Source organism: Amphiura filiformis, chromosome 12 (assembly GCF_039555335.1).
Source record: "Amphiura filiformis chromosome 12, Afil_fr2py, whole genome shotgun sequence".
NCBI classification, from domain to species: Eukaryota; Metazoa; Echinodermata; class Ophiuroidea; order Amphilepidida; family Amphiuridae; genus Amphiura; species Amphiura filiformis.
Window position 1 is genome coordinate 38,220,396 of NC_092639.1, and position 14,234 is coordinate 38,234,629.

General features: G+C 39.3%; 1 protein-coding gene across 1 annotated transcript in view; it reads left to right on the forward strand.

Annotated features, from left to right (window-relative positions):
- The first annotated feature begins 1,459 nt into the window (after window positions 1-1,459).
- Window positions 1,460-14,234, forward strand: part of LOC140166792 (ornithine decarboxylase-like) — a 142,365-nt gene continuing 129,590 nt past the window's right edge. Inside the window, exon 1 of the mRNA XM_072190283.1 lies at window positions 1,460-1,605. Within this exon, the coding sequence (XP_072046384.1) occupies window positions 1,584-1,605 (22 nt within the window). The 5' untranslated portion in view covers window positions 1,460-1,583. The remainder of the gene's footprint in view (window positions 1,606-14,234) is intronic.

Here is a 14,234-nt window from a genome sequence, read left to right on the forward strand (position 1 = left end):
TTTTGGGAAAAAAATCCATAACTTCAATATGAAAGGTCAAAATTTTCAATTGATCGTCGGCTTTTCCTACAAGCTACAAACACTTTAAGAATATGTCATTAGATTTATAAAATTTACTTCGAGGACTGTTAGATGTCAAAAATGTGAAAAATATCAAATTTTAATAATTTGTCATAAAATTGTTTTATTATATCGTGAATTTCAAAAAATGAAAATTATTTGATATCAGAAAGACACTCTTCGTATTCAGAATGCAATTCGATATGTCTGTTGTGCTCTCATGTCCCACAAAAAATACTGTCGAAACGCTCAAAACGATCATTCCAGATCCCTTTTTCAAAATATATAGCAGACGGGTCGTTACCTTTGTGCGTGAGCATACATGTTTCAGTTGTTCAAAAGATATGTTGCATTAAAAATTGACAATAACACACGGACACCTTTGGTTCATACCTTGCTGTGCATCTGACCTCACACTAAACAATAAATCAATAATAATAATAGAATAAGAGCCGAATTCCCAGGTCAGGCGGTATTAGTTTCAGGGACGTACCGGTCGTAACGCCTTTCGGGGGGCGCTCCTATTAAAGGCCCATTCAGTGATTTGCTCATCCGGACGATCATAAAAATCATCAAAATTCAGATTTTGGAACCTTTGTCATTGTCATAGGTGTGCTAACATAGCCTGCTAGTGATTCAGCTGAAAGCCGTGTATATACGATAAAATAAGGAATTTTACATGAATCTGTAATTTATATACAGACAGTATAATATAGGCCTAAATTATAAGTTAGATACATGTATTTGAATGGGGCTTCAACTTTGTCAATACTGCTGTTTTCGTCGTTTTTTTGCCAAGTTTTTCTTTCCAAAAATACCAAATGACATTCTGAATGACTTATCCTTCACTTTTAAGCAATTTACAAACAACTTTATTTTTTTCACACTTTCGCTGAGATCACTGAATGAGACTTTAAAAGAATAAACACGCACATACTTGATATGGATGAGCAAAAAACAAATCAATTTAAAAATCTTCCGCAGACTGTCCTTTATACACTTTTACCCGTGAATGTCTTGAATTGTCAATAATCTCATTGCGTTTATAGAGATGATCCACATCTCACCTTGAATTCCATTCTCATGTTAATAAATTTTATTACTTTTGTCTATGTTATTGATGAAAACAAAGTAAACCATTGTACAAATGCTAGCATTACTAATGTTAAGGAAAAAATGGGGGGGGGCATGAATTCTTTGGGTGAAAAGGGGAACACCAAATTGTAAATAAATAAACTGGTTTTTTTGTTGTTGAGAAATCAAGTGTGTAACCATAGTAACCGCAGGGTGTAAATGAATTTTGTAAGCGAACGCGAAATTTGCCGTCCCAAAAATGGGAAGCATTCCTCCCAGGAGTAAATATTGCTCGGTCCCTAACCCTAACTATGATGAAGCCAATTCAAAGCTCGCAGTCGTGACTGACTGGGTACACACTCAACTTTTGGTAGTTTATACTTTGTAACCGATAGATCCACACACGTTCGTCTTGTTTTTAGGGAATTTGGTTTCCTGAGCTTACTACCATGGCTTCACCATCGAAAAAAGGTAAGCATTTAATATGTTATTTCAATATGTAAAATCAACATATATTCCAAAGAAACATTTCAATTACTTTTCATCAGATATATCGAGTTTGGTATCCGAGCACTTATCGAGTATTTTGTGATTCCAATCATTGATAGGCCCTATTGGTGCATGGTTTCTACTCTCTACTCTACTGTCTATGGTTTGAGTAGATGGGGGGGTCGAATATGAAAGTGACGTATCTGGTATTTTTTTTGTCGAAAAAGGGGTCATTCAGTGGCGGCTCCAAGAAAATAAGGGGTAATTACACGTGGAAACATAACATTTTGAAGCTAAAATTGCTACAAAAATGTAAAAATTGTACAAAAATGCTCGAGAAGCGCGCAAAAATTGCAGGTTTAGTGTAAATTTTTAGTCATTGCGTGTAAGCTGGTGAAAGGGGGGGTCATTGGGTGGCAGACACGCGTGCAAATATGCGAGTCCCCCCCCCCTATCCACGAAAGAGTTAACCCAAAATTGCAGTTTGTTTAACCAGTTTGTCCGGGCGGACACATACATGGGTCCTGATGGGATGAGGCATAATTATTACATTACTCCATGATAGCTAGCACGGTGTAGTCCTTCAAGAATGACCTCGGATATGGGTGGGGGGGGCTTGGCGAAGCCGAACAACGAGGCCGAAGGCCGAGTAGCGAGGCCGATAGAAAGTTTTAAGCCCCGGTTTTAAACTTCTTTCAGCCGAGAGTCATTTTGAATGACAAACACGGTGCTGTAATTTACTACAATTTGATAGGTTTGCCATAATTTTTTAGTATCAGATTTTGCCTTGAAATAATCATCGGAAACAGGAAAGTCATAATGCATCTGACACAGGAAGGTCAACATATTTATATTAGTGATGGCCGTCATCCGATTTTCACTGTCTAGTGGGATATTGATTTTGGCTCTCGCTATTATTTCAAAAAAGATTACATGGATTTATTATTGACCGATTGTTTTGACCAAATAAGACACATTATGTCAAACATCACAAAGTTACATCTTGGTAATTTAATTTTGAAATTTGCAGCCCGGAAAAAGAATTACACGTTTTAAAAAACAGGAATTTCCAACTGAAATTCCCAAACCCCTGGTATATAAATTATTAGCCGAACTGGCTAGGCTCGAAATACTGGGACAAAATTGACCAAAAGCTGCAATGTGTAATTTCCTTTGGCTCGATTTTAGAACACAATTGTCCTCATTTTGGCCCATATTAGCATTTACATAGGTAAAAGGAAGATGCCAAGTAATAGTGTGACCATGGTGATGTTTTAAGAGCACGGAGGAAATATTGTTGTAGATAGAAAACTAAGATGGAATCCCGGATGGAATGCTTGCAAAAGCAATTGATTGTTATGTAGAATATGAATGAAAGTGAAGAGAAGATTATCAGTCAAATTAGTCTAAACCTATATTAAGGTTAAACAAAGTGTTGAAGGGCTTTACCTCCAGAAAAAATATATTATTACCTTATACGTAAGAAAATATGTCTACTTATCATGTGAAATAAAAAAATCCGGAAAAAAATGTGTGAAAATGTGTTTTTACTTTTTAGCCTATTTTTTTAGCTCTTGTCAAGCACTATTATTCGATTTGTTTACAAGCGCCAAGCAACTGTCGTCTAGGAGAGTGATTGACATCTTTATTATTAGAGAAGAATGGAATCTGTATAGTTCATGAATATTCATGTAGTATTTATACACCCTGTATCCCAGCCATTTTGCTTAGCTATCATAATCGTTCATATAAGACGCCCATATGATCCATGGTGTTAAACTGATATTCAGGAACTTTATATCTCTCGATCTTTGCGATCCGAAATATTGAATTTCAACTTTAGGCACATCTCTAGCAAGATAATTAAATACCTGTCACAAATAGAGGTCTTGAAATGTTACTTGCAACGTTAAAAATGTGAATAGAGAACAAATCGGGTTCAAACATGCTTCAAAAATATTAAGGTAATTGTCAACGCCTACTACCAGAATAGCCGGAAGAGGGCAGACTTCATAAGGGAGTGTTCATAATATATTTTAGTGGGGACAAAGAATTTGGAACTTATTTCGGGAAATTTCCTGGGTTTTTGGTTTTGTTTTTTTATTTTATCTTCCTGTTCGGGTGTTTCGGTTGGCACATTTTCGTGGCTTCTCTGTAGCTGTCGTGTGTCTTTTTCCCCACGTAGGCTACAGGGTATAAATAATAAATGAATAATAATATATGAAAAAAAGAATCTGGAACTTCAACGTCAAAAAACAAAACAAAAACAAGACAAACTGTACCCTGCTAAAAATATCAACCCCTATCCTCTCTGAGAATAAAAATAATAAGACTCCAACCTCACCTGCAAAAAATATTTTTTTTCGGGGGATAATTTGGGATAAGTTCGGGCCTATTTTATTGCGACAATTTTCAAAATCTATAAGGTGAAATACGGTGTCATGGGGATGTGCGGCAGATTTGGGGTGCATTTTCAGCCATTTAGTTTAGACTCTGTTGTATTTTTAGCCATGATTTTATTGACCCTCAGTGTCTTGAAAATGATTTTCTCGAAAAAGTAAAAATTTGCGAAAACTTTCAGTCCAAAAGTTGATACAATTTTGGGTCTGTTTTATTCAAATTTGGTTTAAAATCGTACCGTAGTTTTTCGGAGTCACAGCCTCACATCCTTACCCAAACCAACTTGAGAAGGTTCCCCGGGGTGTGTGCAAATTTGCAATTTATAGGCCTACACTCATCATTTAAGCTAAAATCAAAGTGTTAATACCATTAACACTACCATGGCCCGTTTTGTCGTGATGACTGGCTTCCAAAATGTAGGCCTATTTTAAATTATAAATCTGGTCCCGCTAGGTGTGTTTTTACCCGCGGAGGTCTCTCCCTCGGGTTCGTGGATGTGCCACAGTTTTGGGGTAGGCCTACCTTTTCAACGACTATGATGGGTGGGTTTACAGCAAAGACCAACTTTTGGGCGCATTTGGGCAAAAGTGCCCTTAAAAAAGCGTCAAATTAGGCCAAATGTGGGTGACTTTGATCCCCGCGGTAGGCCTACAAATGTTTTGAAGAGACCCGCCCGAGGTGGTTTTTATTTAAAAAAATGGTCGGGCCTGCTAAAAACCTCCCGGAATCAAGCATGGGTAGGCATACCAAAATGCCTTGAGACCCCCCCCAACCCAGCGCCGGGACCTCCATGACATGATATTCTCCGCGAGTCCACCAGAAAATATAAAAATATAACATTTTGATAGGCCTACTAGACCTATATTTGTCTGTAAACCTTTCTTGTAGTTGTAGGCTACCGCGTATGTCTACCGTGATGACAGTAGCGTAGCTGCCGGGGGGGGGCAATTGCAAAATTGCCTATTTGGGCCCCCGCCCCAAAAAAAAAAAAAAAAAAGAGGGAAAGAGGGCGGCCCTAATTTGGTAAAACAACCTAACTCGAAGATAGAAGTTTTACCTAATTAAGGCTCTGCTGTAAAATATTTAGACCTACCTTGGTGAAAACCTGGAACTTTAGGAATACAATAATAAGCTGGACACTTAGAAAAAAGAAATGGCATGAAGGGGGGGGGAAGAGGAAAAAAAAAAAGAGAGGGTGAGAGGAGGGGCAGAGAGATGGGGAATCCAAACGATATGCAATACACTGAGCTCAATAGGCCTACCATATACGATTATTATCAATAAGCCTGGCAAAAATTGTCTATTTGGGCCCCCGCCCCCAGTGGGAAATTTGGTAGATTTGGGCCCCGCCCCATAGGGCCTACAGTCTTGCCCCTCCTGGAAAAAATCCCAGCTACGCCGCTGCGTGATGATGTTGCAAAGTTGCGGAAGTTCATTCATAAATTTCCCATTTCCACTCGACAACAACCCGGGACAACAACAGGCCAGCACGCAGCGCGCACAGAGCTAATCCCCGAGCTAATCAGAGACATGTGCGTTTCTCTTTCAACAGAAAATATGTGACCATGTGACTGACACGATGTACGCTTCAAATAATTATGCTCTCGGCGTCGAAAGTATGATAATGGAAAATATTTATAATGAACACTCCCTTATTTAGCCACACCTCAGTTCCTTTCTCGGGTTGCCTGGTATATCAGCAAAATCCTACACCTATCGCCTTCCCTTGGTAAAATCCCTGATAAAAACTCGTGATATTGAAATTGAATTTCAGCGCCAGAACTTCCGTCATTTAGAGAATAAACGATAGGAATTTTTATTTTGCCTATCCTCTACCGTGTGATAGACGACAGGCAGGTCCAATATTTTGAGTAGTGGATGCCTGTCGTCTATCATAGGTAGAGGATAGGCAAAATAAAAATTCCTATCGTTTATTCTCATTCTTAGTCAGTTAAATATTATTTTAATAACTGTAAACAATTTTTAAAGCAAAAACTAAGCCCCCACCGTCATAAAAACTCCCCTCATTATAAAATGAACGAAACTTGTTTACAACTTCACGTATTCTGTTGCGCGTACTGCTAGCGCATTCGCGTATTCCGCACTAGTCTACGCATCCAGCGCGATACATACGCGCACCTCTACACGTGTGTTACGCATTATCAAGACGCATGATGACGTGGGGTCATCTACGGCCTGATAGACGGCACCTGAAATCATGCGATTGTCCAATCAGAAAAGTGTCTACGAACTAGACCACTCCCACTGACTAAGAATCTAGCATCATGGATGGATATGCAGTGGCGCCGCTTGGGGGGGGGGGGACAGTATTTCCCCCAATATTTTTTCTTTCCCACCCAGTTTTTAGGCAAAATCCCCACAATTATGTAATTTTCCACTTTTTGCGGCAATTTAGTGCAATGATTTCCAAGTGCCCCCGTCTCAAATTCACTCCCCCCATGCCCCGCGAAAAAAATTCTGGTTCCGCCACTACGGGTATGGCCATAGCTAGGGGCTTTCCCACCCACCCCAGTTGCCCTTGGTTATGCTGGACGTATGAGAAATTTAGAGCTTGTTCAATTCCACCAATTTTAGAAATTTTAAAGGTATATACAGTGTATATAGCCTATTAAAACGGATCACAGTCAAATAAAATATCGTAGGCCTAATAATTTTACCAATGGCATTTATTGAGCTGCTCCTATGGTTTAATATTGATATTATATAATTGAGCTCCTTGTCTCCTGAGTACAGTGACTAACTGAGCTCCCGCTATTTTCAGAAATGAAGGCCTGGCCTTAAATGAATAATTAGGATTGAGGCAGCCTTTTGTTTCATTTGACAGAACTTTTTTTTAACCCCCCAAAATTAGTGGTTTTTTTTTTTAATGGGGAGTAGGCTTTTAAAACGAAATTCAAATTTGGCAATATTTTCCATTGCTTAACGAATTGATCTGCGTGAAAATGCCTAAACATGTGGCCAGAGCGGGATGAGTGGTATAAAAATCTTAACTTGTGAGAAAGGACGTAGGCCTATGGGGTTGTATGAGGTTGTGGATCACGAAATGCCCCTTTAATGTGTGCTAGGTAAAGTCATTCTTCCTCCCTTTCGACATGCCAAAATTTATTCCCTCCCCCGGCCCCGGCTTGCCAAAAATTGCTTTCTCGAAAGGCTGTGCAATCAGTAGGCCTAGGCCTACCGGTATTAGCCTACTAATTATAAAAATCGCTTGCCTCCCGTCTCGGCCAGCCAAAAATCGCTTGTCCGCACCCCCCTGGACTGCCAAATTTTTGTGGCCCCTCCCCCTTGGCCTGCCAAAAATGCCCCACCCCCTTTGCATAGGCCTAGGCCTATATGCCAATTTTTTGGGATCCCCAATTTCCATACCCATACCTTAAATGGATTTCTAAATATCTACCTGTTGCAAGCGCAGCAAGCATGAAAATTTGCACATTTTTTTTCGCCCCCTAACTACCCCCCCCCCACATTTTCCCCTCCCATTCACCAGGTTCATTGGCGCTAGATTTTAAGCTAGAAAATACCTAAATATTTTAAAATCCAAACTCGGCAACACCACTATGACGTAAGGAATCGGGCAAATAGAGCCCGTCGTATACGTAAACAGCGTGTTTTTAAAAAAATGAGAGTGTCACTTTTGTCCAAAAAATTTCGAATTTTGGCCTTGAGCAGCGACAATCAGAGGTAAGAAAAACACAGTATGACGCAGCTTGAAATATAGAATCACTATATCAATTTTGAAGTTTGTACTTCAAAGCACAAGCCGAAACGAGGTGAAATGGTTCTAAAAACAAATTGATTTCGCTGTATCTTTTTATCGCGAAACTAGACAATTTGACAGCAGCGAGTCGGAAAAATAGCAAATATCTCAATTTTCTGCTATCGAAATAAAAATTTAAATAGCACCTGCATATATAAGAGGGTTTATAGAAATAATGTAGGTCAGAATTTTGTCTATGAAATCGTGCACGGAATTGTTATTACTGGTTACAAAACGACATACAAGTGGAGGCCATTTTACTTCAAATTCGGCAAACATGTAAGCTTACTAAAACAAATCGAGACAAGCAATATCAAGAATGAATATGCAAATTCTTTTATTGACTTTTTTGTAATGTGCGTCGTAGTTCCCAACAAAATCGCCACTTCCACTGAGAAATTATGGCCGTGTTCCCAAAAATCTTGATGCTCCGGATATTGAAAAAAAATTGAAATGTTTGAAAAGTACATTTCTTTTTGAGCCAAGTGGAAAATTCAAGCATAATAATAACCCTTACACTTTCAGCTTTTAGACGTAGTTTGCGTTTTCTCTCTACGATATTTATTTCCAGAAATAGATAATTTTAAAGGGGGCTACATGCAGTCTCATTCTGGATCGATCATTACAAAGTTTAGTATAACCTTAAAGGAATATAATTATCTGTCTTCTTTCACGGTCATTGGTTTTAGGAACAATAACACAAAATGACCAGTAAGATATTACCCTGACGTTCATTACACATTATAACCTTAGCCAGTTCAATTTTGCATAACTAGCAACAAAAGTTTGAAAGAGTTTGTCAGTTCTATTAATCTTTTAATATCTACTGAATCATCTTTCAAACACCGTAATGGTTTGCCTTTTAATCTTCTATTGTTAAGTTTTAAAAATTGACCGCCAGAACGCTTCAAACTTTTGCCCGTAATCACCTCTCTGCCCTGTCCTGTCCTTGTTCCACGGTCATTGGTTCTAGGAACAATGACACGAAAAGACCAGTGATATAATTACCCTGACGTACATTATAGTTATACGCATAACCTTAGCTTGTTCAATTTTGTACAAATGAATATGCATGGACATTTTTGGTTTTTGGTAGAAATTTTCACCCTGCTCCAATATTAATAATAATATGACACCAACAACTCCAAAAAAAAAAAAAAGAATTTAAGGCCACGGAAATTCACAAAATATGTACTATGTAGGAAACTATGTAGGAAATTTTCTGCGGGTCCTTTGGTAGATGGTGGTCATAATGGGAAAGTTGGAAGCTGGTCCTTTAATAGTCACCAGTGGCTACTGTGTATACAGGACTGCCACTGTTCCGAAATGCAAGGAACTGTGCAAGTAGATCCTCGAACTTGCAATATAGACATGAACATGATTAAAAGAAGAATTACGTAACTTAACACAATGTTATATGACTAGTTCAATTCCCATTCATGCACGCTACCAGATCGAGGCCATGTGGCGGAACCGGAAATGGGTGAATATGCCTGAAATCACTCATAGGTTATTGACGGTTAAGGGTATACGAGGTATTGTTGGTCGAAGCAGCCCCCCCCCCCCCAAAATCGATTTTCATTATCTGAATCAATATATTATTGAAAAATAACACTTTGGTGTTTTGTAAAAGTTCATTCTACAAATCACATACTTTGAAAACTTGCTTAATTTATTGTTGTTAATGAGTTATGTACACAAATTTTGTTGTTTCAGCCCTCTTTACAACATAACTCAAGAACCACAGGACCTACAAAAGTATATCTGTGATATTTGAATTCTTCTACACGCTCGCTATGAATTGAGCAATGCAATTTTTGCTAAAGCTCACTACCATTCGCAAGATGCTGTGAACTACTTTTTTTTTCTGCTGCTTCGACCAACAATACATCGTATACAAAGTCAAAGTTTGTGCAACAGTGATAATTGATTTGTATTGATTTTATATAGCTTTAAAAATAGGGTCAAACTAAAAAAAGCAACAAAAACACGTCCTAAAATGGAACAGAAATTCCGGGCTGAAAGTTAGCATTTTATTGTGGCCAAAATAACATCAACGGCACCGATCTGGCAGCCATACATGAATGGGATTTGAACCAGTCATATAACATTGTGTAAAAAGTTACGTAAATCTTCCTTTCCTCATGTTCATGTCTATTGCCAGTTCAAGGGTACTTTTTCACAGTTCCTTGCATTGGCGTAAAATATTTTGCAAAATATAGGTCACAAACACCCATTTTCTCTCTATTTTAGATATCAAGGGGGGCTGGGTAGTTGGGGTTGGGAAAAAATAGCACCTCGGTGAAGCAAAAATTTTGGCAAAGCGCGCAAAAATATGGTCCAAAACATGGTGTTTTCGGCTAAAAAGGAACATGCACGCGAGAAAATTTGCAAATTGAAAGCTAAAATAGTCAAATATAAGGTTAATTTTTCTTCACTAACTGTGGCAATATTTTTTTCACCATTGACACTAAAGCTTTTTTTCTTTTGGTCTGAGGTGGAGGCTTATTATGATTAAAATACCATAGATATTAGTGAAAAGAACAAATCAACGGCGTTACATCTGTCCAGGATACAGGAGTGCCGAATGTTCACAGACTCAAGAAATGTCAGGAAGGCCATAGCCAACACTATAAAGAATAGCGTAAACAGAGACTCTGTCCACCGTTAATATTATTGCATAGAAAAGTACTGATTTTTTATATTGTCAAAATCTCAGTGCGTGGGGACGCTGAACTTTAACCTTGCCCCCTAACGTCAAAAGAAAGCTTCGCTGTAGCGCTATGTAAATTGGTCAAAGCATGGACTGGACCTATTGAATTATTTCATTCATAGAGAATTGCTTACAGGTACACATTCCTTGCGAGTGCAATAAACTTGAACTTGACTTGTACTTGACAGGTCCTTCGTTCGGTCAAACCTCACTGGTTGTTTTAAGTTTTTAAGGTGTTTTTCTTGAATCTTTGCTTGCTTGTGTTGTTGTTGCTGCTTGTATTGTTGTTGCTTGTATATAATTTAAGCATGTATGTTGCATGGTTGCAGTTACTTTCGACTTAGCTTTTATATTCTGTAATTACCTAGCTGGGGGGTTTTTCTATCCGATTCTTCTTTACCTAGCTGGGGGGTTTACACCCCCCAGCTAGGTACTGTAATGCTATCCATTCTTTCTTCTGGCAACAAACTGCACATTTTTTGCTCTAGCTCAGACATGCTTTGACCGATTTTGACCTAACTTGGTCACAACCATCATTGACCACGACCATACCCGTCACCTGACTTTTAGTAGGTTAAAGGTTACAGAGGGGTCAAATAGGCCAAAACTGTAATTTCAGCTAAAGATGCTTCTTCCCGTACATGTAACATTCTACAACGATGTCATGTGCACATAAGCATTGGCTATACCCAGTACCCGTAGGGTGTAAACAGAATTGGGATCAAAGGTCATTAAGGGGACATTTCTGGTATATAACTAAATACCTTCAAAATGCTTCTACTGCCACATATTACATAGCACAATGACGTCACTTGCACATATGCATCGGCTTTACCCAGTACCTTTAACTTGTATACAGAATTGGGGACAAAGGTCATTAAAGGGGCAAAATCTTACAATTGCAAAATCTGGACATATATAAGGGGTATGGGGGTCAAACTCGGTGACAACAAATCTCATGACCAGGGGAATATTTTGCAGGGGTCAAGTCAAAGGTCACGCAGAGGTCAAATTTTAGAAATGCATTTTCTAGACATCTGTAAGGGGTACGGGGCTCAAACTCGGTGACAACAAATCTCATGGCCAGGGGAACATTTTGCAGGGGTCAGGTCAAAGGTCATGCACAGGTCAAATTTTAGAAATACAATTACAGGACATCTGTAAGGGGTACGGGTCTCAAACACGGTGACAACAAACCTCGTGACCCGGGAAACATTAAGGTCAAAGGTCAGGTCAAACACCCCAGCTAGGTTTGTGGTCTATGACCACCATTTGCCACTAGTCTTTCTTTTCTTTCTTCTTTCTGGCAACAAACTTAAAAATGCTTCTCCTCCTACATGTTACACCCTACAATTGCACATATGTATCGGCTATATCCTGTGCCCATAGTGTCTAAACAGAATTGGGGTCAAAGGTCATTAAGGGGGCATTTCCGTTATTTAACCAAATACCTTCAAAATGCTTCTTCTGCCACATATTATATAGTACAATGATGTCATTTGCATATATGCATCGGCTATACCACGCGCCTCTAACTTGCATACAGAATTGGGGTCAAAGGTCATTAAGGGGTAAAATCTTACAATTGCATTATCTGGACATCTGTAAGGGGTATGGGGCTCAAACTTGGTGACAACAAATCTCATGACCTGGGGAACATTTTGGAGGGGTCAGGTCAAAGGTCATGCAGAGGTCAAATTTTAGGAATGCATTTTCTGGACATCTGTAAGGGGTATGGGGCTCAAACTTGGTGACAACAAACTTTATGATCTGGGGAACACTTTGCAGGGGTCAGGTCAAAGGTCAAATCTTATATTTCATTTTGTGGATATCTGTAAGGGATATGTGGCTCAAACTCAGTGACAACAAATCTCATGACCAGGGGAACATATTGCAGGTGTCAGGTCAAATGTCATGCAGAGGTCAAATCCTAGAAATGTATCTTTTGGACATCTGTAAGGGGTACAGGGCTCAAACTCGGTGACAACAAACTTGATGACCAGGGGAACATTTTTAGAACATTTTGCATGGGTCACCAGGTCAGGTCAAAGGTCATTTGGGGTCAAATCTTAAAATTGCATTTTCTGGACATCTGTAAGGAGTACGGGACTCAAACTCGGTGACAACAAACCTCATGACTAGGGGAACATTTTTGGAACATTTTACAGGGGTCAGATACCTCCACAACACCAACATGCCCCAGCTAGGTTTGTGGTCTATGACCACCATTTGCCACTAGTTCTTTCTTTCTTCTTCTGCCAACAAACTTTAAAATGCTACTCCTCCTACACGATACACCACCTACAATTACGTAACTTGCACATATGTATCGGCTATATCCAGTGCCCATATTGTCTAAACAGAATTGGGATCAAAGGTCATTAAGGGGGCATTTCCAGTATTTAACCAAATACCTTCAAAATGCTTCTTCTGGCACACATTATATAGTACAATGATGTCATTTGCATATATGCATCAGCTATACCACACGCCTATAACGTGCATACATAATTGGGGTCAAAGGTCATTAAAGGGGTAAAATCTTACAATGACATTATCTGGACATCTGTATGGGGTATGGGGCTCAAACTCGGTGACAACAAATCTCATGACCAAGGGAATATTTTGCAGGGGTCAGGTCAAAGGTCATGCAAAGGTCAAATTTTAGAAATGCATTTCCTGGACATCTGTAAGGGGTACGGATCTCAAACATGGTGACAATAAACTTAATGATCAGGGGAATATGTTGGAAAACTTTAGAAGCGTCAGGTCAAAGGTTATTTGGGGTCAAATCTTATAATTTTATTTTCTGGATATTTGTAAGGGGTATGGGACTCACACTCAGTGACAACAAATCTCATGACCAGGGGAACATTTTGCAGGGGTCAGGTCAAAGGTCATGCAGAGGTCAAATCTTAGAAATGTATTTTCTGGACATCTGTAAAGGGTACGGGCTCAAACTTGGTGACAACAAACTTGATGACCAGGGGAACATTTTCGGAACATTTTGCAGGGGTCAGGTCAAAGGTCATCTGTGGTAAGATCTTAGAGTTGCATTTTCTGGACATCTGTAAGGAGTACGGGACTCAAACTCGGTGACAACAAACCTCATGACCAGTGGAACATTTTTGGGACATTTTGCAGGTGTCAGATACCTCCACAACACCAACACGCCCCAGCTAGGTTTGTGGTCTATGACCACCATTTGCCACTAGTTAACATTTATGTTATATTTATATACGAGTGGTTATGAGTTGGTCCCCAGCGGTAATCCAAGTTTTGAAATTTGACCTTCCCCTTAACTCCAAGCTAATCAAGGACCGGGAACCCCACTTATGATGTGCAGATCCGAGCAGGAAATTTTGCATATTCGAACGTGTGCCTAACGATTCCTACAAGTTTTTAGGGTGTACATTAGAAACGGTACCAAAAGCATCGCCGCAACCCCCCCCCCGGACCTGCCAAAAATTGCTTGTCGGCTTTCGACCTGCAAAAAGAAAAATGCTTGCCCCAGAGTTCCTCAGCCCCTTTTGGCCTGACCTGTCATCAAACTCTATTCTCCAACCCGAGGGTACACATGACACCACCTCACCCTGTTTGCATGAACAAACTTGAAATGACTCTAGATGTTCCTAATAAACAGCCCTATATTTAATATGAGGACATTTATGGAAAGATGTGAGCAAATTGGTCAAAAAAAATTCAGAAAAGGGTCTGTGG